This window comes from Chenopodium quinoa, unplaced genomic scaffold (genome assembly GCF_001683475.1).
Source record: "Chenopodium quinoa cultivar QQ74 unplaced genomic scaffold, ASM168347v1, whole genome shotgun sequence".
NCBI classification, from domain to species: Eukaryota; Viridiplantae; Streptophyta; class Magnoliopsida; order Caryophyllales; family Amaranthaceae; genus Chenopodium; species Chenopodium quinoa.
Genome location: NW_018742393.1, coordinates 495,144 through 518,780, shown reverse-complemented (window position 1 = coordinate 518,780; position 23,637 = coordinate 495,144). Strand labels below are relative to the sequence as shown.

The following is a 23,637-nucleotide window of genomic DNA, read 5'->3' as shown; positions in this document are numbered from 1 at the left end:
AACACATCCTCTTCAAAACATGAGTATGCGTATGTGAAGGTTCCAAATAAATTTTGCAATTGTGGTAGAAAATATGCAATTAGAAGCTCAGAGTCAACATCAAATCCACAAAGGCTGTATTATAAATGTGATGCATGTGATAGCTTCAAATGGTGCAAGGTTCTGATACATGAAGAAGGTCAAAGCATGGGAAGTCAGAGCAGGGGAAGCTGTTATGCAAGGGATGGGTCAGGGCAAAGCAATGTACATGAACAATTGAAACAGCTGAAGAAGAAAATCAAGCAACAGCAGAAAGTCCTCGATTGTATAATGAAATTAGGGGTACTAATGTGTGTAGTAGTGATGATTGTAATGTTGAAGTAAACTATTGTGTAATTGCAATGAAATTTAATAAAGAGTGAAGTTATATTATGTGTCCAAAATATTGCTTCCTGTCGAAATCATGTGCCCAAAAGATTGCTTCCTGTTTAATTACAATATTATAGTCAAAAGAAACTAGACAAAACAGCACACACAACACTATCAATGTTCAAAAATTACATGGAGAATCTAGGTGTGCATTAAAAACAGGAGGAACTGTGCATTCAAGCTGCTCTCTTTGTTCTCTTCTTGGCTTGAGAGGAGGTGGCTGATGTGCTTGCTTCAGTTGCAGCTCTTTTTTTCCTTGATGCACAAGTCACCTTGTTGTGCCCCAACTCACTGCATAAGCTGCACTTCACTGTTGCATGCCTCTTCCCTTTCCTTGCTTCATTTGGCCCTCTTTTTCTTTGCTTCTTTGGTCTCCCTGCACCTCTTTTCACCAATGGTGGCAGTATGTCAGGCAGGTTCCTTGATGGCCATTGTGATGGGTCAGGCATAGGGTGCATATGCCCTACATAAGTCAACTTGTATGCCTTTCCTTTGAAATAGGGGGCTACAAAGTCTGCTGGTTGTAGCCTCTGGTGATAAATGACCCTTAGTACATGTTTGCATGGCAATCCAGAATGTTGCCACTTCCCACAACCACATGTTCTAGTGCTCAGCTTGATGGGAAAATGCACATGTTGGTCTCTCACCTCAAATTCATCCTCACCACAGGGAATAGCATAACAAAACATAGACTCATCTGATCTTGTTTGCAGAATCTTGTCTGCATACTCAGTCAGCTCCATATCCCCCATGCTTAGTGCTTTGTCAAACCCTAACCCAATCCTCTTCATGCACCATTGTCTTATAGCTTCAAAACAGTATGCAATAAAAATAGTGTAAACAACATGGATGCAAGTTATCATTGTGTGTATAGCTTCAAAATAGTGTGCAAACAAAATAGTGTAAGTGAATACCTTCAAGTATTTTCAGAACAGGTAAATCTCTGTATGGCTTGGTGCATGAGTTGAAAGACTCAACAAAATTTGTTGTGTTATGGTCACAACAGAGTGTAGGATCAAACTTATGCCTTGACCAGACCTCAGTGCAGCTCTCTAGGTACTCAATAGCCTTAGGATTGTACTCTTCAATCTTTTGCATTGCTTTGTTGAATACATACTCATTGTATGCATCAGTTGCTATCCAGAAAAGCTTATGAAAGGCTGAACCACTGAATCCATTAGCCTTGCAGTTCATGTATAGGTGCTGGCAACACACTCTTCTTGTTGCTCTAGGGAATGTTTCATAAATTGTTGTGTCAACCCCTGCAAACAAACAGTTTCATGACTGAGATTTCAACATAAGAAACTAAACAGTGAGTGACATGTAATACAACAATATCAAGGTGGATTACCTTCATTCTGTCAGAGATGAAGGTCCAATCATCTCTCCTACAACCTTCTTTCTCAAATAGGCACCTCAAATTCCTGAGAAAATAGCCCCAACTGTCAATACTCTCATAACCCACCACTCCATATGCAATGAGAAAAATCTCATTGTTCCCATCAATCCTAACAACAGTTAACAAAATGCCCTTGAAATGTCCACTCAGGTGGGCTCCATCAATGCTAATGAATGGCCTGCAGCCTCTCAAGAATCCCCTTACTTGGGAAGCAAAAGAAAAGAAACAACCTTGAACCTTGAGGGCTCAGTTGCAGTAGCCTCACCCCATGTCACCAGGGCATAACTACCTCGGTTGGTCTGCTTCACCATTTCAGCATACCTAGGCAACACTGAGTAGGCCTTCCCATAACCACCATGGATAATCTCCTTAGGCATTGCCCTCACCTTGTACAAGAGTCTTTTCTTCACTTGTAGCCTAAACCTTTCCATACAAAGTCTCTGCAAAGACTTAACTGGTATGTCAGGATTGGCTTGAATGTCTGAGTGAAGATGCCTACACAGCCACTGAGAACTCACAATTGGGTTTATTTCCAACCTCCCACAGCTTTTATGCTCCCCTGTCAGAGACTTGATTGCCCAGCTGACCTTGTCTTTCATAGTGGAGGCATGAATCCTCCAGTTGCATGTGTCTATAGCACACCTTGCTATCAATCTTGTTGGGTCACTCTTTGCTACATAAATCCCAAACCCTTCTTGTACACAGAAGTCCTTAAACACATCAAGAAATGACTGCCTGTCTCCAAATATCAACCATGGCTCTAATGTAATGGATCCAAACTCCTGATTGGTCCAAATTTTACCATTTTTATATGTTTTGTCCATTGTTGAACTGCCATCTCGGTTATCCTGAAACTGCTTATCTGGAATATCATCATGAAGGCCATATGTTTCTGTTTCATCCTCTAAGAAATCACAGATATCTGCCTCATCATCATCATCTCACTACTAGATAGTATGTAGTCATCATCATCACTGTCACTACCAAACTCATCACTGTTATCTTCACTGACAGGAACATTTGCAGCACTGTTCCTTGTTGATCTCCTGAAACTAACACCAACCCCCTTACCTTTGCTGGAAGCAGTCTGTTTTGACCTAAATCCCTCAGGTCTTGATCTTCCCTTTTTTGCTAGTGCAGATGGTGGAGGTGGGGGTTGATTTTGTACTGGTGTAGCCTGTGGTGGTGGGACTGTTTTTGTTTCAGGGGAAGGTTCAGGGGAAGGTGGGGATGTATGTGGTTCATGGGATGGAGGGGAAGGTTGTGGTTCAGGAATTGGTGGGGAGGGTTGTGGTTGAGGAGGGGGTTGGGATCTTCTTTTTTTGGATGTGGTTTTCTTTTTCCCAGGAGTGATTTTTTTCCTAGTAGATGTCTTCTTGGGCTGGTTCAAAGGAGAGGCTGGTTGAGAGTGTTTTGGTGGAGTTGAGGGTTGTGTACTTTGTTCTGGCCGAGGCTGTGATGCCCCAGGAAATACCTCATCAGCTACTGGGGTTGCAAAAACTCTAACATACTCAACAACATTTGACTCCTCTGCATTAACAACAGGAACCTCAACTGCAACTTGATACTGTTGCTGCTCCATAAGCTCCCTCTCAGCTTCCTGTTCTTCAGCCACCCTCTTGGCCTTTTCCTGTTCTATTATCTCCTTCTCAGCCTTTGCCTTAAGCCTTTTTTCCCAACTTGTTGCAGCATTCCTAAACACCAAACTAGGTCTACCATTCTCCTCTAAGAACACTTGTATTGTCTCCCTACCTTCATACCACTCCCACATTTTCAACATTTGAGCATCCCCAGTTAACTCAAACTTCCTATTAGTTCTAGGTGGCATTACATACAAACTAAAGTATTTAGGGAGGATCACATTTTGCCTTTCAGAGTCCTCAAACATGTACTCATACAAGTCTATTAGACTTGTTCTGTTAGTATCCTCAATCATCACATCAAACCCCTGATCTTTGTACTGAACATTAAGCCACACTGAACTCATCATATGAACAACAAATTACTTATTACTACAATGCACATCAACACACATCATTCATATCAACAAACACATATCAACACAAATATCTTGATCAACTCGCAAATTTAAATTTCAACCACCCACATACTATGATAAACACAAACCCTAACAGACCAAAACACACATTGACATATTCATACCCACAATTGCAGTTTTGAACATGATTTTTATCATTATTTCACAAAGGTCAATTCAAATACACACATTGCACTGATCATATCAGAAAACCCTAACCCTAACACAATTTTCGCAAAAATTAACAGAATCGAAAAGCGAAATGAAGATCGACGGATAGATTATTACCTTGCGTGCTATCTCCAAGCCCTAAAAAAAAATTCTGCACTCCCAACTATCTTCAAGTTCTTCAACTACTTGTGCGCGCTTTTGGGTTCGCCCAGAATCAAGAACACTAAAAGCTTCAAACTTGTTGCGAGGATTGTTGTGCAATGGTCCCAGTTTGCTTCTTCGTTGCCCAGAGATTTTAAAGTTTCAATTATGGTGAAATTTCGAAGAAAAGGGGAGAAGTTATGAAGAAGAAGGTCCAACCACAATTGAATAATTGAAAAAAAGAAGTCAGAGAGAGTCAACGTGCTAATGGCGCCATTAAACACTAAAAAGGGTAAAATGGTCTTTTCGCTTTGACGGCCAACTAACGTCCAGACATCATTAATGGCACACCGTGTTAATATACTCTTTGTCAGTGACATTTGGTGAATTTTGAAAAGTTGGTGACATTTAATAAATTTTGTAATTTGTCAGTGACATTTGGTGAAATAGCCGTTTATTTTAAAAATATTTCGACAATTGAAAAATTCGAACATCTATCGAGAAGCAAACCAAGTATTCCGCCCCTCAAGGCCTCAACGAAAAAAAGTTTCAATTGTTGAATGGCAGAACACCAAGAAATAAGCACGAAAAGGCTGAAATTGAGCTCCATTAAAGACAACAATGGCGGAGACTCAGAAAATGAAGACCGATTAAGTTCTCTCCCAGACTCCATTCTCACCGACATTCTCTCACTTCTCGACATCCAAGGATGCATATTCAGAACTTTAATTGAATTTAAAAAAAAAAGTAGAGAAGAACCATACCTGGTGGCTGACACAGACGACGGGCGACAAGGTGGGCGGTGGAGTGATAGGTGGTGGCTGAGGACGAGCAGGCGAACAGCAAGGGCCAGGCCAGCAACTCCAGCAACCCCCGCAACAATGAGAGATGAAGGCCACGAGCAGCAAGGGCCAGGCCAGCAACCCTGACAACCGGCAAGGAGGCGAGTGGCGGTGACGGAGACAGCAAGCCGGCGGTACGGTGAGACCTACAAGTCGGCGACTGAGCAAGTGAGCAGCAAGGGGTTCAGTTGAGACTTGAGAGGATGAGAGGATTGAGAGTTTGAGAACTGGAAACTTGGAAAGAGGTAGAGAGGCAAAGCATAGGAATTTAGGTATTTCGCGTGTCCATACCAAAACGGCCCGTGTCAGCCAAGACACGGCCCGTGTCCAAAAATCAAAAACGGTTAAAAAAAATCGGACACGGTTTTCTGCGTGTCGGACACGTGTCGCCCCGTGTCTCATCCGTGTCCGTGTCCGACACGCGTGTCGACTCGGACTCTTGGCGTGTCCGTGCATCCTTGGTAGGGACACTACAAACTAGTTTTGTAGAAGATGGCGGTCTTTTAAGCATTTGAAGTTTAAATGTCATCTCTCCACACTCACTCTCAAGGTTAACACATTCTCCTCTCTTCCCAACAATCTCCGATTTAGGGTTCCGGCGAACCCCAAAATTCAATTTGTTATGGATTCCGACGCACCCCGAACCCGTATTGATCAGGTTTTTCTCTCTCCTCTTGTCAATTTCAATTGTTATGCAATTCTTCGTTTATATGCTGTCAATCAGTCGAATAATTGAAGTATAAATGCTGGGAAATTGAGCAAAGTGCATTTATTTTTAGTGCTATTATGAATCAGGATTGGAGGGTTTGGAATTATTTCCCTAATAAATTGAATTTGTAGAAGATTGGAATTGTTTGACTTGGATAATTTCTCTAATATGTGTTATTGTTGTCGTCAACGAATGCCTAGTTTATGGAATTTGGGGTTTGAATTTACAGTTTTTCGCATCGAAGAAAAAGAAAACCTTCTCACCAAAGACTGCTAAAGATTCATCTCCTAGTGCAAAAGGGACATTGGAAAATTATTTGGTGACTTCACAGAATGATTTTGTGAAAAGGAGTTTGGCATCGGAGATTGATTTATCTGCCAAAAATGAAAGTAAAGAGACCCTTTTGTCCAGTGATGGTAAATTTAGGGGCTCAATTTCATCTGGCGCGGTGCCTGGATACGAGTCCGGGGCTGGAAATGCCAGTGGTGAAGCTGGTGGACGGGATAAGTCAGACCAAGTTCAAGCTACTGAGAATCCGGAGCTTAAGCAGTTTCCTATGGACGTTTTGTCGTTGTATTGCAGGTAATAATTTCAATTGGGTGTAGTCATGTTTTTCATTTTTTGATTTAAAAGGTTAATTAAATTATGATGTTTGCAGTGTTTTTGCATGTCTGATTGTTTGTTTTGAGTTTTAATGGTTTTTCGGTTGTAGAAAGATAAGCTCTTTGATTTTTGAAAGTTTGCTTGTTTCGAGGTCTTTCGTTCAAAGCTGTGTTCACTCCAGAAATGAGATAATCATGTATGGGATGGAGGGGTTGATTCTAAGTAAAACTGCACAGTTTGTTGATATTTTATCATGTTGTATCATATGTAGCGGAATTCAAGCAAGCTCATTATATGAGAAAAATATAAATGAGCATAAAAGATGTGGGAGTCCATCAGTTCTTGTTGGGGAAGGTGCAGCATCCAAGAAAAGGAATTATGCTGCTGAAAAAGAAATCTCATCGCCGGATCATCAGACTCCAAGTTCTGATAAAAGGGCTCCTGTTCTTGTGTCATGCAGTAATTTTTCTGAAAAGGTGGAAGGAGTTGCCAACTTTGTAACAAGGGTGAGATTCATCTGGTTGTAACTATTGCATTTTTTTTGGTTGGTGCAATTGTTACCTGACATGCTTAGTTTTGATGTCACACTATCTAATGTCCTTATTTTCACAATAGGTTGACTGTGATGAAGATTCCTTTAAGCAGCAATCCGGCTTAAGAAAATGCAATAAAACTACAAACTCCACATCATTAGTGAATGAGTGTTCCACGCCTGCTGCATTTTGTAAGAGTTTGAGTGCACGTGAAACTCCCGTATCAAGTCGTGGAAGCTCAATATTTTCACCAGGAGAAGCATTCTGGAATGAGGCTATTCAAGTTGTTGATGGTTTGTGTGCCCAAACTGCTAAAGGTTTTTCCCAAGTTGCAGAAGATACAGGTATCACTATCAGCAAAACACAAGATGAAGGGGCCTCCCGTCATTGTGTTGAAGGGAGTTCGAATAATAAATTTGATGTACCAGTTGGTACTGATGCTAGCAGTTCTAAGATGACTGAATCAACCACTATATTGCCGGAGAATTATGGGGAACCTTTGGAAATAGAAGCATCCCCATTGCCTGTTAAGCATTTTGATTTCTCGTGTGATGACAAAAATGGGGACAGAATTATGCCAAGTCATTTATCTTCAGTAAAGAAAGAAGATTATAGTGATGAACGTGCTGTATGCAAATTTGCAGATCTTGAGAGGCCACTAGATAAGAATGCTGTAATAGGCAGCAAAGTTCAGTTACATGAATTTAAGCATAAAGTATTGGAGGACGCAGCTCCTGTACATGGAGCTGAAAAGAGGAGGCATAGTTTATTTAGTCCTGATAGTGACAAAAACAATTCCGATCCACAAAATAGGGAAAACGCGAAATTTGTGGCTCCCGGTGTCTCTGATGGATCTAGTACTCCTTCAAGTTCCATGCCATTGGAAGATCGTTTAGACCTCAGCCACTGGCTACCTCCTGCAGTATGTAGCATCTATAGACAACGAGGAATAGCTAAACTCTATCCTTGGCAGGTAAGGCTTGTTACATTGTTCATTGTATCCAGCTCTATGTTTAATAGCCTGAAGGAAGACTGGAAAAAAAAAAAAAACTTATTTTGATATCCTGTACAATGAAGATTATTTTCTAGGTAAACCAGTCATGTAATTGCCTGGTGCTTTTTTTTTAAAGCTCTGATATAGTGATCACATATGCAGTAAGATAAATAAGGTCTTTCTGCATTTTAAATTTTTATAGTGAATTTGTGATCATTAACTTGATCTATACGTTCCTAGAACTGTTTCGCCATGTATGTACTAACTTGTGCTGTACTTTTTAGGTTGATTGTCTTCAAATGGATGGTGTTTTGCAGAAGAGAAATCTTGTTTATTGTGCATCTACGAGGTAAGTAATCATTATTATGAAAAATTTATCTTGGTGAAAGGGAGTGTAGCTGTTTGTTAGATTAGATGTCATTACAGGGATATAGATGATATCTGCATGCCAATTACCAATCATGCTGTTCTCTGTTTTAAACAGACCTAAAAGATCCCACTGGCATGAAAAAAGAAGCTAGAAAACCACCTGCTATATCATATAACAGTTGTATTAACTGTATTGATTCCAATGAACAGTAGATGATGATTTTGTTGTTCGTTATTAGCTCTAAATGTAGTACATGTGTTATTGGGACTTTATAATTTTCCTTCTCCTCCTGCAACAGTGCAGGCAAAAGTTTTGTTGCTGAGATCTTGATGTTGCGACGTGTCATTGACTCTGGCGAAATTGCCTTGCTAGTGCTGCCTTATGTTTCTATCTGTGTTGAAAAGGTTATCTTTGAACTCTTTTTGTTTTATTATTTTGTACTTTCTTTTAAAGGCATCATCATATGAATTGGCCATGACTTTTCTTGAAGCATGAATGGTTATCTTTTGCAGGCAGAACATCTTGAGGTCTTACTGGAGCCCCTTGGCAAGCATGTTCGCAGCTATTATGGGAATCAAGGTGGCGGGACACTTCCTAAGGATATATCAGTAGCTGTCTGTACTATAGAAAAGGCCAACTCTTTAGTTAACAGATTGCTGGAAGAAGACAGATTGTCAGAAGTGGGAATTATTGTGATTGATGAATTGCACATGGTTAGTGTACTACTCTTTAGTGTACTACTGCACATCTGCACTTTATGTTATTTTTATGCCTCCTTTTTGTAAACCTAGTCTAAAGTTAATTTATGTAGAATTTGTTTTGCACTAGGTTGCTGATCCCAGTAGGGGATATCTGTTGGAGCTTCTATTGACAAAGCTTCGTTACGCAGCTGGTGAAGGTAATGGTGAATCATGCAGTGGAGATAGTTCTGCCACAAGTAGTGGTAAGGGTGATATAACTCATGGTCTTCAAATTGTTGGGATGAGTGCTACAATGCCAAATGTGGCAGCTGTTGCTGAATGGCTTCATGTAAGTATCACTCATCACTGTGTGTTTCCAATTGGAGTCAACTCTAGTCATGTGCATTAATCTTAATCATACAGCATGTATCATTACAAAAAAGTTGACCTCCTAGCTTTTCTTTAGTCTCTTAAGTGAAACATCATTTTATTTGTTTTTGCTCGTGTACCCTCTATGTGTGTATGATGTTGTACAATCGAGGGAGACAACAAATTTAAAAGTCGTAGAAAATTTGGACCTTGATTCAGCTATCCTACTAGCCTTCAGATTAGTTACGCCTCGTTTGGTAACCGGTTTTAAACAATGGTAATAAGAATAAATTTATATGTAAATTTGGATGAAAATCCAAGTTTATTCCCATGAACACATAAGATGACCCCCAAATTGTCTATTTTTCTTCATAAATTTCCATTCCCACCTAGTACCACCTCTCAAGTCTCAAGTGGTAATGGATGGTAATGGAAAAACATGAAGAAACACATGTTTGGGGGATGAGATTGTGCTCCCATGAAGATTATAGGTTGTTATCCATACTAAATTACACTTAAATTCATTCCCATTACCAGCTACCAAACAAGCTGTAAGGGTTTGAGGCTGAACATGCTTGATTCATGGTCTCAGACCCTAATTATGGTGGGAAATGTATTGGGTTGCACTAGTGATAGTAATTGTAGTAGTGGGGTTGTACTAATGGCCATGTCGTCTGGTTTCTGTCTTTCTGATGCAGTAATGCTTTAGCAAGTAGCATTACTTGTATGATTGAATCACTTGTCTCACTAAGTTTCTGGGCAAGTTTTCTTGTATTGGATTCCTCTTATATTTTGCTCCTCCCATTCCGATGAATAGGAGAACAATATGATAAAAGTTCAATTATTCCTATTAGCCTTGTTGTGGCAGTGTATAAAAAGGGTGCGCCCGAGACACGTGGTGATTTCAATGAGGTGTAAGGACCACCTTTATCTATTTATATTAAGTGAGCCTCACTTCAATAAGGCGCTGAGGGATTCCGCCTTATTAAGTGAGGCTCACTTTGTTGATCTATTGACTGGATGATATGGTACAGGGATTGAAGTCTAAACCCCTGGTCTGAACTAAAAAAAATAGCTATTTGACTAGTTCACACTAGAAAGATGTATTGTTTTACTTTGTCACTCTCCACTCTCTGGATTTTGGATTCTGAGACCTGTATCAGTGTATTCTTATCAAAGAAACAATAACTTAATAATTGTTCATACCTTATTTCTGCTTTCCTGTCCCTTTTAGGCGGCATTATTCCAGACTGAATTTCGTCCAGTCCCTTTGGAGGAATTTATTAAAGTGGGTAATAATATCTATGACAAAAAGATGGAAGTTGTTAGGACTATACCTAAGTCAGCGGATCTCAGAGGCAAAGATCCAGATCATGTTGTGGAATTATGTAATGAGGTATCTAATTATATTCATAGTTGAGGTTTCCATGTGTTACATACTTTGTTAAATGGACTTAAATGTTCTTAGGTTGTTCAAGATGGTCATTCTGTGCTCATTTTTTGTTCAAGTCGGAAAGGATGCGAGTCTACAGCGAAGCATATCTCATTGTATCTCAAAAAGTTTTCTGCCAAAATCCAAGAAGAGTCGAGTGAATTTAATGATCTATTCTCAGCCATTGATTCTTTGAGAAGGTGTCCTGTGGGTTTAGATCCTGTGCTGGAGGAAACTCTACCTTCTGGTGTCGCTTATCATCATGCTGGCCTCACGGTAAGTACTGCAGTACACTGTACATGTGCATATAAATGAGTGGAAATTGTTGTCTAAAGCTTATATATGGGTATGTTAACTCCTGTTTGTTTGGTACAACAGTTACAACTTTACAGGTTTTTTTACTGATATATAGTCTGAGTTATTGACCAATTTTAGCAGTTGGCTTTCTGAAGAGTTGCATTTTATACTTTGTACAGGTTGAGGAAAGAGACATTGTTGAAACCTGTTATCGTAAAGGCTTAGTACGTGTCCTAACTGCCACATCTACTTTAGCTGCTGGTGTTAATTTACCTGCTAGGAGAGTCATATTTCGGCAACCCAAGATTGGCCGTGATTTCATTGATGGGACACGATACAGACAAATGGCTGGTAGGGCTGGTCGAACTGGTATAGATGCGAAAGGAGAAAGTGTATGTTTTTACTTCTTTTTGCTTGATCAATATTCCAATACGTTTGAGTCCTAGTTATTTAATTTGCTCATGAATATTCTTGTTTTTCAGGAGTTGTGTAGTTTTACTTTGGGGGAGAGAGGGAGGGGAAGAGGGGCCTCTAATGTTTGCTAATTCGATTTTATGTGTGACGACCTCAGTTAATGTTCCATTTGAAGTGTCCAACGTTTGCTTAGCTTTGCTTTCAGACCCTAGTAAAATTGTACTTGCATCTTTTATAAATTGAATGTGCCTGTTGGACTGTTGCAAATGATGTGCCATTTTTTGGCTGAGGCAGGTTCTTATGTGCAGACCTGAAGAAGTTAAGAGAATAAAGGCCCTTTTGAATGACAGTTGTCCACCACTGCAATCTTGTCTTTCAGAAGATAAAAATGGAATGACTCATGCTATCTTGGAAGTTGTGGCTAGTGGAATTGTACAAACAGCTAATGATATTCACCGATATGTGAGGTGTACTCTCCTTAATTCTACAAAGCCATTTGAAGATGTTATCAAATCAGCACAAGATTCTCTTAGGTGGCTCTGTCAGAAAAAATTCCTTGAGTGGAATGATGATACTGAACTATACAGTACCACTCCTTTGGGACGAGCAGCTTTTGGCAGTTCTCTGTCTCCAGAAGAATCTCTTGTAAGTACTGTCAATTACCTGAACATCTAGCCATGCTCTCTTCCTGTTAGATTTGCAAACCTTACCAGGAGTTGGCTTCTCCTACTGAATAATTCAAAATTGATTTTTTTTTTAATTTATTGGAGTTAAATTATCTGGTCTTGACCCTGAAACCTGAAATGAACTGATTGAACCAAAACTGATTGAAAGGTATCTAGAGTTAATTCTGACCTTTGCCTGTGCCTCCTCCAACAATGACTCAAAAAAATTCATATGTTAAAGTGTGCTCATGTTTTTGCATGTATACAAATTTGAAATGGTTCATTACATTTCTTTGTAAAGGGAACTTTTTATGTTTACATATTAATTGTATCAATACATTTAAGCTTTGGATGTTCATCAAAAGAATATTGATCTGAGCTGAAATAATGGAAAACTATTTATATCAAACTTGAAGAGTTGAATACCTGACAACATAGAATCTGACCTGATGCAGTAAAATTGTCCAATATTGACTGGATTATACCCATTCAATAGTGATCCACCCTGAAATTAACTGATCCGCAACATCACACTTAATTTACGTCTGAACTGAAATAGAGTTGAACTGAACAGCATACAAAGTAGGCGAAATTGATCATATCTAGAAGGCCTGGGAACAGATCATTTTGACTAGGTTTCTCGGAAATTGGACAATTCAAGGTAATGATTTTGTTAGTGAAAACTAAGAGCTGCTGTTGAGGTTTTGTATATATAAATTCAAATATCAAGATAAATATGAACTTCTGCTCCTTCATTGTTTGACAGTTGATACTGTTGCTGAAAAGCTGTTTCTTATTTTTAATATTATGTTTTATTTCTTGTATTTTTATCCAGGCTGACTTGCTTACCTATTTGTGTTCCAAGTTTCTAAAATCTACTTCCTTCTGCTGCAGATTGTTCTGGATGATCTATCACGTGCAAGAGAAAGATTTGTTCTAGCATCTGATCTGCATTTGGTTTACTTGGCAACACCAATAAATGTTGAAGTTGAGCCTGATTGGGAATTGTTTTATGAAAGATTTATGGAGCTTTCGTTCTTAGACCAGGTACTTTGGGATTTTTTCTTATAAAGACGCCATTCTTGGATTGAACTTGTTCTTTTCTTGTACTTCGTACTTACATGTTTTGTGTAACTTTCTTAAAATATAGTCAGTTGGCAACCGTGTTGGAGTTATTGAGCCATTCTTGATGCGAATGGCACATGGGGCACCTGTGCGTATTGCAAGTCTATCTAGAAATGTTATCAAAGGATTGCATAGTCGAATAGATTCCCAACTAGGAGTCTCAAAAAGCCATACCCTCTCCGATGAGCAGTCTCTTCGTGTTTGCCGACGTTTTTATGTTGCCCTTATCTTGTCACGATTGGTGCAGGTAGTCTCTTTTGTCATTCATGTTTATTATGGGGATTCCCCTTTTTCTTTTCTTTTCTCTCTGCCTGCTCTTTTGTGCTATTTTGGGCATGTGTTTTCTTGATGACTTATTTTCAATGTAGCATGTTTTATCACCGTCCTTCATTTCTTTCAACTTAGAGATTGATATTCACATGCTCTTTTCTTTTGTTTTTTGGGTATTGAATATTATTTTTAGGAGCAGTAAGAGCTTGTGATAGGTTTTTCTTTAATATCTTTCAGTAAAATAGACCTTTTATCTCTTCATTTCCTTGCTTATGATGTTTCATCTATTAATCTGTTTGTATGTCAATACGTGGTTAAGGAACTACCAGTTGGCGAGGTTTGTGCAGCCTTCAAAGTAGCACGGGGAATGGTTCAAGCTTTACAAGAGAATGCTGGAAGGTTTGCATCCATGGTTTCTCTATTTTGTGAGAGACTCGGTTGGCTTGATCTGGACGGCTTGGTTGCCAAATTTCAAAATCGTGTTTCATTTGGAGTGAGAGCAGAGATAGTAGAGCTTACTACTATTCCATATGTAAAGGTAGATATCATGATGTGGTTCTGTATATAGTGCTGTGGACTTATTATTCATCCTTTCTATGTGCTTGATAGCCAGCTATCCCATATGTATTTTCTTTTATGAATCTAGGGCTCCCGGGCTAGAGCATTATACAAAGCTGGCTTGCGTACTCCTTTGGCAGTTGCTGAAGCATCTGTTGCAGAAATAGCGAAGGCTCTCTTTGAATCATCATCTTGGGCTGCGTCAGGTGAGACTCTAAACTAGTTATGGCCTTTTTGGTGGACTATAGTGTCTTTATCTGGTATTCTGGGTGTGTGGATAAGTCAAATTACTCTTTCAACTAATCTTCCTTTTCATCTTAGAATGTCTTTCCCTGATTTCGTGGAATCTAAATGAGAATTCTTTCCGCTTTTATTTGCATCACTTTATTATGCCAAAACCAGATCAAGTAGCAAAAACTTGCAATTATTTTTCTTGCTTTTATATCCCTCATTTGTGCAGTATTCTTTGGATGTCATTTATCCTTACATGGTCACTGGGTTGTGTTGGAATACTTGTGATGAAGGTTTGCTTTATATAGTATTCAAAATCACTTAAATCTGGTGTAAACCATACTCACGCATGATGAATGTAATGAATGGCCTCTAGTCTGATTACCCTATTTTGTTAGATTGTACAATCAATTGAAGTTCCACAAGCATATTCACTCAACAAATTTTTAGCAATTTTGTATTTCTATTATAATGTGGTTCCAAGGGAAGAATCATGTTTCATTTGTCCTCTTTTCCAAAGTTTTTACATGTTTAGAAATCTTGAAAGTAGGTAACAGGGTGTTCTTTAGATAAATGTATCATTCAAGTTTGGGCATTGATTTCTAAGTAACAGGAATTGAACATTGATTTGCTAAACGGGCTCTAGTCTGATTACCCTATTTAGTTCAATTTGTGGGAAATCTTTCTGGGGGAACTAAGGGCTTGTTTTTATTGAGCATTCCCTAAATTAATTTTACCTCTTCACCTAGATACAAAACCCTCTGATTCTAATAATGGGACTTGCCAAATTTCAGAAAATCAAGCACAGCGGCGTGTTCATTTGGGAATAGCAAAGAAGATAAAAAATGGTGCAAGGAAAATTGTCCTTGATAAAGCTGAGGAGGCGAGAGTTGCTGCATTCTCGGCATTTCAATCACTTGGACTGAGTGTTCCTCAACTTTCTCATCCTGTCTTGTTTCCTGCTTCTGGTGAAGCGACTCACTCTTCTGGAGAAAAAAGTACCAGTAGCTCTTCTCACCATAAAAGAAAGCATTTCTCATCTGAACTGATTGAAAGACAGGGGAATGAAGGTGCTCCAGATTCTAATGCTGGACGGCCGGCAAAAAAATTAATAATTGGCTTGGAAAATTCAGCTGAGGGAAAGGCAGTCAATTCCTTGCCTGGTGCTAGTGCAATTCTAGCTTCTTCTGCATCAGTTGAAGATGTTCCAGTCGAGGCCACAATATCCTCGCCTTGTTTGGGTCAGAATGATACCATGGCATGTGTAGGAGCTGTGATTGAGGGAGACCGGAGACGAGAGAGAAATAATGAGTGCACTGGTGGCAATAAGCAACGTTGTAATGAAAAAGGTCCCATTAATGTAGCTAGTGCAAGCAGTTTAGATGCCCTTTTGGATCTTTGGGAATCTGTTGGAGATTTTTATTTTGATATTCACTTCAACAAAAAGTCTGAAGCAAATTCTATGATTGCTTATGAAGTACTGGGCATTGCCATTTGCTGGGAAAATTCACCCGTGTATTATGTCAATCTCACCAAAATTTTACAGAGCAGCAATTTTGACTCATGTAACAATGAAAGTTCTGGGCAAGTTAATTCAATTGATGCTAACATTTTGTCAGTTACAGAAGTTCTCCGGTGGAATAGGATTGGTAGTTTACTAGGGAGGACTAGTCTTCGAAAATTCACTTGGAATTTGAAACTTCAGATTGTAGTGTTGAGAAATGCTGTTCTTTCATTGAATAAAAACAGCTTGAGTCAGACAATAAAAAGTACAGCCATTGAACTTGTTGACGGATCTTTCTTTAGGTTGCCTAAGGTTATTCTGCAAAATGCAATAGACATCTGTATTGTAGCTTGGATCCTTTGGCCTGATGAGGAGAGGAGCTCCAATCCAAATCTTGAGAAGGTAATTCTTTGTTGCACTTCCTTTATGTCAGTCAGTCCCCTCCAAGTAGATTACTAAATATGGCTGATGATGATTTATCACTCAGTCTCAGTGCAGTATTATATTTTAATGTTTTTCTTTGCTATTTAACAGAAATGAAAGAGAAGCCATTGTGAGTTTCAATTGTTTTGATTATCTATAAAATGCACTTTAGTATATTTTTTGAAACAACCATGAATTTGAGCTCTGTGATTGATGACAAAAGGTCACTGCATCTCACTATTTTCACCACTATATTGTTATATAATTGTGGCTTTCAGTTTCTGACACCGACACTGAAATTGTCTAGTGTTTCATGTTATGTATCAATTATGTGCTCTCTTTAAGTTGGAAGCTCTTCTATCACACATTTACTCGAGGCTTGGTTTAATCTCTAGAGCTGTGCTTATTGTTCTATATCCTCTGTTAAACAGGAAGTTAAGAGGCGTTTAACTAATGACGCAGCAGCAGCAGCTAATCAGAGTGGAAGGTGGAAAAATCAAATGCGAAGGGCTGCACATAATGGCTGCTGTCGCCGTGCTGCTCAAACGCGGGCCCTACAATGTGTTCTTTGGAAATTGCTTGTTTCTGAAGAACTTGTTGATTCACTTTTGGGAATTGAACTTCCCTTGGTAGGGTTTATATTTGCAAGCTAATTTCTATTAACTTTTAATAGTTTATTAGTTGGATCTACTTGTGGTTAATTTCTGTTTGTTAACTCATTTAACACAATGATAAAATACGTAAAGTCAAGTGTTTTTTATTGTCCTCTGAGGGATCTCTTTCTTCTTGACATACTGTCCTTATTTTCTTTGCTTCTTTCACCTTTCTGTATGGATCTTCATGAAGCTCTTGGCACTAATATGTAAGGGTCTTCTTGAATACCTTTGCAGTTGTACTTCATATAGTCAAAGGCTATGTCTGTTTAACTATCTATGTTTTGTTAGCAGATTTATTTGACCATATACATGGCTAGTTATTGCTAATTTATACTTTGTATTTGCTTAATTATTATTATTATTATTATTATTATTTATTTATTTATTTATTTTTTTTTTTTTTTTTATTATTATTTTTTTTTTTCAGTCTTCTTTAGATGCAGAAGCCATATAAAATTCATTTTTTGAAGACTTGGCTACTTAAATTAACTTAATTTATAGGGTTTACATCTGAGCAGATGTTACAGGCAATCTGTCGTGGACTTGAAATATGATTGTCCCCGTCCCTTTGGAATACCCCGCCCCTTTGGAATACGATTGTCATTTACTCAAGGGTCAGAAGCTGTTTCAGAATTGATAATGTTATACAATCTGTTGCTTTGAGAGGGTTTTGTATTTCTGCTAGCTGTCTCTATGTGATTGCAGCTTGGATGGCCTAAAATTCAGCAGTAATTTCTTGTCACACCAGATAGAGCTCTTAACATTTGCAATCCACTGTCCTTTACTGTTGGTATAAAGCCTACAAAGTACAAATCCCATTCATACCTTTCACTAAGGTAGGTGGAGACCAGAGAGAGATAAGCATCCACATTAATCATAACTTTTTATATTGAAGGTCTTACCCTATGTTGGTTGGGTTTTGTATGTTTAGGGGACTTGATTGGGTGGTATAGAACTCTGATACAATCCTGTTAAGGGCTTTGAGCCAGGAATGGATGGGGGGTAAAAGCAATTATGAAATTCCAAGAAGTAATATTGGTTTTGTAATTGGAGGTATGTTTGCTGTAAGCCTATGCTGCAAAGAAAGGGTGAAACAATCAGGGGGAGGTCTCAGTAGAATTCAAGTTTCTTTTGCTCTCAGACAATCACTAAATATGCTAGGTGTTTTTTTTTTTTTTTTTTTTTTTTTTTTTTTTTTTTTTTTTTTTTTTTTTTTTTTTAAAATTCACGGCACAAACCTTTGGGGAGAAGATTAGCATGGAGTATCTCTCCAGGCATGCCATAGTATAAATTTCTGCTTCTCAGGTGGTCTTAGCTGCCACATCCACTTCTTAGCTTGACCAGTTTCTTGGCAGACCAAAGGATAGAGTCATAGAGTAGGCCTCAGAAAAGTTGAAGTATGATTAAAATCCCAGTGACATAAAGGATGGTCTTTTGATAGTGGTGGTTGGGATTGATATGGTGGGAGTTTCCTTATTATGATGTGGAAAAATTTGCTCCAGGTCAGAGAGTTCCCATCCCGTTTACTTAGAAGTTTAGGGTAGGCAAATTTTGTCGTGATGGTTGTTGATTGGTCATTTTGCTACTTAATCGTATTGAAATGTGGAGTTTTCTAAATTATTGTACCATTTTTAAAATTTTGTTTTTTTTTTTTTTTTTTTTTTTATTTTTTTATTTTGGTAAAAATTTAAACTTTGTAATTGTTTATTATAATTCCCCTGTAGGTTCATGTCCTAGCAGAAATGGAGGACCAGGGAATAGGTGTTGACATGGAAGGTTGCCTCAAGGCACGGCAAGTGATTGGTAAAAAGCTTAAGATTCTTGAAAAGGAAGCTTACAAACTTGCTGGCATGGTATTTTCACTGAATATGCCTGCAGATATTGCAAATGTGCTCTATGAACACTTGAAGCTCCCAATACCTGAGGGACACAACAAAGGAAAACAGCATGCCAGTACAGACAAACATTGCTTAGATGCGCTAAGGTACCTTCTTGGATCTAATCGTTTATGAGTTGCTTATTTATCTTTGAGGTTCTCACTGGTTTTGTAGTGAAATTGCAAGCTTCACTTTTGGACAGATTGTTTTGGCTGTCCAATTTATTTAAATTTTTTGTTTTAATTGCCCATCGTCACTAGTGTCTCATTCCTTCAAAATTTGTTGCTATTTCTTTTCTACCCTAAGGTAAACTCTTCTAAACATAGGGAATACTGTTTTGCTCTGAGATCTACTATCTGAAAATGGTGGTCTTTTATAGTCTTTTCACTCTTTTGGTTTTAGCTAACACTTTGATGGTCATAAGATGTATACTTGATAATGAATTTGAAGGATGTGTGTCATTCACAGTGGTGTCACGATATAAAGTGTGACTCTGATCCTTCAAAGCACTATTTTCTCTAATGAAGTCTGCAAAACAGAGCCTTCAAAATTTATTTTCTATTGATCTCATTTCCCCACTTATATGGGATTAAGGCTTTGATTGATTGATTGGTTGATCTCATTTGATTGGCTACTTTCTGTCTGCCACCATAAATTACAAGGAGACCTTTGTATTGCTGTCTATGCAGAGCAATGCCCTTAGGGATGATGCTATATATAATTTTGTGGGCAATCTATGTTAATGAAAGTAATGATAGAAACAAGGTTTTTCAATCAGACTTTGCTGCGGGTGGGGGTGGATGTGGGTGGGGAGTGTGGGTGTGGGTGTGGGTGGGGGTGGGGTGGGGGGGGGGAGTGGGTTGGTGCATGTGTGTTAGACTATATTCGTGCAGTAAATGTTTTTAATATATGTATATACTGCAATATACTTCCTCCAGAAAGAAAATAAGTTGGCATTATACATTGATTTTTCAGATAGGAGAGGCATTAATCGATGCATCACTTTGTACATCTTATGTATGTTTGATCTTAAAATGTTGAACTTATAAGACACTACCAAGTACTTTCTATATGTTAATCTTTCAGTGTATTATGCTAACTTTCTAATTTGCAGGCTTGAACACCCTATTGTTCCAGTGATAAAGGAGCATCGGACATTAGCAAAGCTCCTGAATTGTACTTTAGGATCAATATGCTCTTTAGCAAAGCTATCTATGAGGACACAGAGGTATACATTACATGGCCGTTGGCTCCAAACATCAACAGCTACTGGACGACTTTCAATGGAGGAACCCAACCTTCAGGTTCAGGATCCTTTTTCTGGTTGAATATCTGTCATTTGCTCTACTTTCTTTGTCATTAGCATACAAAAATTTAGCTAAATTGTTGGTGCATGGAAAATTTGCAGTGTGTTGAACATATGGTTGAATTTAGAATGCATCAAAATGGTGATGGTCAATGTGATTCTGATGGTATAGATTATAAAATCAATGCGCGGGATTTTTTTATTCCAACTGAGGTGAGGCAGATGCCTATACTCTTTCCATTTGTTTACTTCTATCCGAGCATTGGTAGCAATTGACGTTTTCTTTCAGGAAAACTGGCTTCTCTTAACAGCAGATTATTCTCAGATAGAACTGAGGTTGATGGCTCACTTCTCTAAGGACGCTTCTCTGATTGAACTACTTAGTAATCCTCACGGTGATGCCTTTACCATGGTAGCATCTAGATGGACGGGCAAGCTGGAATCCAGTGTAAGCTCTCAAGAGCGCGACCAAACCAAAAGACTAGTATATGGCATTCTTTACGGCATGGGTGCTAATTCGCTTGCTGAGCAGTTGCACTGCAGTGCAGATGAAGCCAAAGCGAAGATTCAAAGTTTTAAAAATTCTTTCCCCGGCGTCGCTTCTTGGCTTCATGAAGCTGTTGCATTCTGCCGTCAACGTGGGTACTAGATTATTCCCCACCCCACTCACCACCCACCCACACATAGTATCCATTGGTTTTTATCTTGTCTTTCATTCTGCACTCATTTTGGACAAAGAAGATACCCACCCCACCCACCACCCACCCACACTTAGTATCCATTGGTTTTTATCTTGTCTTTCATTCTGCACTCATTTTGGACAAAGAAGATATTCATTGGCATTAGAATGATGTCCTTGTATAATGAATAGGAGTAATTTAACTCTCAAGACAAAGAAAATAGTAAAAAAAAAATAAAAACCCCTCTAATAGACTATCAAACAAAGCAAACAATGATTTCTTCCCTCTTGAAAGAGTAATGAAGATTTCTTCACTTATACCTCATTTGAAGGGCTATAGATCAAATCTTGAGTAATTTTGCAAAGAAAACTGTTTAGTCTATGTAGTAATTTCTTCTGTTTTGATATTCAAGGTTTGGCTAGAAAGTAGATGACTTAGCTTTGCTTCACTGATCTTGCAATTTACTAGTAACTAGCATGCCGATATCCTGCTGTATATTCATGTGTAACAAATTGGTTATATATATATGTCCCTTAATCAATGTTAACCCGTTCTAATTTGTTTTGCTCCACATGCTGTATTGCTGTCATAGTGTATCCAGCATCCTGAGTTTAAGGGTCCGTTGTGATGTTAGGAAAGTTTAAGAACATTGGTTTTTTTTTTTTTTTTTTTTTTTTTTGTTTTTTTTCTTCCCTTCTGGCCCTCTTGGAGAATATAAAATTATTACCATTTTTTTTGCCATTTTGTTTTGTTTCATTTCCAAAAATCTATGTTATAAATCATGTGAAGCAGTAATTCATCTTTAGTTTCATGAGCACTAGATTTAGGTCTTGCCACTGCTCCCCTTAGTTTCCACCTTGTCAGACATTCACTTTGTCCATCTTTGTGGTGCAGATATGTGCAGACCCTTAAGGGTAGAAAACGTTTCTTATCAAAAATACAATTTGGTGATGGTAAGGAGAAAGCTAAAGCTCAGAGACAAGCTGTGAATTCTATATGTCAGGTACCATCTTCTATTTGCTTGATTAATTCTGTTACCTTGCTTAAGGGAAAGGGAATTTATATTCAATAATTGGCATCTTCATCTAACAGGGTTCTGCAGCTGACATAATTAAGATTGCAATGATCAACATATACTCTGAAATTGCTGGATCCGAGACAAATAGTTCTACAGATGCACATGTGACAAACTTTTCCATGCTCAAGGGCCGTTGCCATATTCTTTTGCAGGTTTGCCATACATATTGAATGGTGTTTAATTTATGAAATTTGGAAATTTGAGTTAATAAAAGTACCTGAGAGTTGGGAGACTTTTTGTACATCTGTTGTACTAAAAAAATTCTCTGTCAGAGTACCATCAATTAGCCTAGCAGTCTGGAAAATTGAATGAGACATTTCACATCTTTGAATCAATTTGGTTACTGACATATAGCCGGCAACCAGTGGGGTGTGTTTGGCTGGAGTATCTTGTTGGCACTTCCCATCATGCTTGAAAGTAGCTCTTGCTTTCATATATGCTTCATCATTTCTGTCATAATTATGTTTTTTTACCTGTTTTTCTGTCATCATCATGCTTGTCACATTTTATGTCCTATATTATGTACATGGTTCTACACTAATGTCAATAATCTTCTGAGCATGTGTTCAAGATATATCATTCAAATGTTTTCCTTCATTGCCAGGTGCATGATGAGTTGGTTTTGGAAGTTGATCCATCTGTTTTACGGGAAGCTGGTTTATTGCTGAAGACGAGCATGGAGAGTGCTGCTTCCCTCTTAGGTTTGTCTTGATGATTTGCATGATAATAATATTGTTATCCTAATTTTAATACTCATCAGTATTGTATGGTGTTGCAGTCCCTCTACAAGTGAAGGTGAAGGTTGGCAGAACTTGGGGTTCATTGGAGCCTTTCAATGTCAATGACTAAAGAGGATAAGGGTGCTTTATATTCGAAGTTTCTCCATCTTGCCGGCCACCAGTGGGTTCAATTGTGGTGGGTGTATCTTGTTGGGTTTCAAAGGAGGTTAGATTTGTGCAAGAGATGAAGGAGCAACACCAACATGTGCCCTTCCATTGTCTGGGTGTGGCCATTGTCTGGTGTGATCTCTGACCAGATGAGACTAGTTGAGCTTGAGGCCTTGAGGGCTGAGAGAGATGGCTTAAAATTCAGGGATATTTTGCATGGAGGCAGTTGGAATTATTTGAATGGAGCTATTATTTAGAGCCGAAGGATTGGAAATTTGATTCCTGATATAGCTCGTCCTCCATCGATATTTATGCAGATTCTGTGAGCCATTGCTGCATGAGACTGTCTTTAACCAACGTTGGACACCACAGATCTTCATGATCGTCTGTCATCAGTCTCGTTTCGCTGATGAGTTGCTGCCTTATTGGATGATAATCAGATGCTACAAGGGATTGCCCTGGGAGCTATCTTGCTTTGTGCGTACATGGCTTGTTAGACAACAATGTCTGTCAATGCTGGAAGAGTTGCAGATGATTGACTTGCTTTCAATGTTAATTTCTATGAATGTCTCTTTGTGATCTTCCACCTGTTGATCATCAATTAATTGCTGAGGTATTGTGTCATTATCCTCTTCATTTGTATATTTAGTGTAAAATTTTTACTGATGACAAGAATTATTTTTCAGATAACTATTCTAGTTATCAAAGCTGGCAATTTGTTCACAGAAAATAAAGATAAAGATTACTTGCGTTCTTATGTAAAATCTAACATCAATTTATATCTGAGCCTATAAAGATACTTAGATATATAAAAATGTCTTTGAAATTAATGTTCATGTATTTTTTCTGGCCTGTCACGTACTTTGTTTTCATAATCTATTCCTCATTTTATTCAGCATGGATGGAGAGTGTTATGTGTTATTAGGTATTCAATTTCTTTATTACAAACTAATACTTGATAATCCTAGTTAAATTTT

General features: G+C 38.3%; 3 protein-coding genes across 4 annotated transcripts; 1 reads left to right on the top strand and 2 right to left on the bottom strand.

Moving 5' to 3' along the window:
• Positions 1-584: 584 nt before the first annotated feature.
• Positions 585-1,602, bottom strand: LOC110701757. Its single transcript, XM_021879390.1, has 2 exons — positions 1,323-1,602; positions 585-1,216 (listed from the first exon to the last, which is right to left on the bottom strand). The coding sequence occupies exons 1-2, from the start codon at positions 1,600-1,602 to the stop codon at positions 585-587; spliced, it is 912 nt and encodes a 303-aa protein (XP_021735082.1).
• LOC110701749 lies at positions 1,599-2,631 on the bottom strand. Its single transcript, XM_021879384.1, has 3 exons — positions 2,012-2,631; positions 1,760-1,916; positions 1,599-1,670 (listed from the first exon to the last, which is right to left on the bottom strand). The coding sequence occupies exons 1-3, from the start codon at positions 2,629-2,631 to the stop codon at positions 1,599-1,601; spliced, it is 849 nt and encodes a 282-aa protein (XP_021735076.1).
• Positions 2,632-5,314: 2,683 nt separating this feature from the next.
• LOC110702314 (helicase and polymerase-containing protein TEBICHI-like) lies at positions 5,315-23,519 on the top strand. Of its 2 annotated transcripts, XM_021880020.1 has the most exons (26): positions 5,459-5,657; positions 5,938-6,290; positions 6,583-6,817; positions 6,927-7,817; positions 8,123-8,187; positions 8,507-8,612; positions 8,721-8,921; positions 9,037-9,237; positions 10,492-10,653; positions 10,726-10,965; positions 11,166-11,378; positions 11,695-12,045; positions 12,960-13,112; positions 13,216-13,437; positions 13,780-13,998; positions 14,107-14,224; positions 15,044-16,155; positions 16,608-16,805; positions 18,557-18,816; positions 19,824-20,013; positions 20,118-20,228; positions 20,305-20,657; positions 21,590-21,698; positions 21,788-21,925; positions 22,378-22,474; positions 22,552-23,519. In XM_021880020.1, the coding sequence occupies exons 1-26, from the start codon at positions 5,622-5,624 to the stop codon at positions 22,620-22,622; spliced, it is 6,405 nt and encodes a 2,134-aa protein (XP_021735712.1). In that variant the 5' UTR covers positions 5,459-5,621; the 3' UTR covers positions 22,623-23,519. The 2 variants fall into 2 exon arrangements, with proteins under 2 accessions (XP_021735719.1, XP_021735712.1); XM_021880027.1 differs by lacking the exons at positions 22,378-22,474; positions 22,552-23,519 and having other exon boundaries at positions 5,315-5,657; positions 20,305-20,653; positions 21,788-21,908.
• The last annotated feature ends 118 nt before the right edge of the window (positions 23,520-23,637 follow it).

What these genes read in the sequence shown, in the direction of transcription:
- LOC110701757 (XM_021879390.1), bottom strand. Translation starts at nt 1,602, where the DNA reads ATGAACTGCAAGGCTAATGGATTCAGTGGTTCAGCCTTTCATAAGCTT. An exon ending in TGTTCTGAAAATACTTGAAG is followed by an intron (nt 1,217 to 1,322) that starts GTATTCACTTAC and finishes ACTGTTTTGAAG; the next exon opens with CTATAAGACAATGGTGCATG.
- LOC110701749 (XM_021879384.1), bottom strand. Translation starts at nt 2,631, where the DNA reads ATGGACAAAACATATAAAAATGGTAAAATTTGGACCAATCAGGAGTTT. An exon ending in TCTTTTCTTTTGCTTCCCAA is followed by an intron (nt 1,917 to 2,011) that starts GTAAGGGGATTC and finishes AACTGTTGTTAG; the next exon opens with GATTGATGGGAACAATGAGA. An exon ending in TCATCTCTGACAGAATGAAG is followed by an intron (nt 1,671 to 1,759) that starts GTAATCCACCTT and finishes GTTTGTTTGCAG; the next exon opens with GGGTTGACACAACAATTTAT.
- LOC110702314 (XM_021880020.1), top strand. Translation starts at nt 5,622, where the DNA reads ATGGATTCCGACGCACCCCGAACCCGTATTGATCAG. An exon ending in AGCTTTCGTTCTTAGACCAG is followed by an intron (nt 13,113 to 13,215) that starts GTACTTTGGGAT and finishes CTTAAAATATAG; the next exon opens with TCAGTTGGCAACCGTGTTGG. An exon ending in GAGTGCTGCTTCCCTCTTAG is followed by an intron (nt 22,475 to 22,551) that starts GTTTGTCTTGAT and finishes ATGGTGTTGCAG; the next exon opens with TCCCTCTACAAGTGAAGGTG.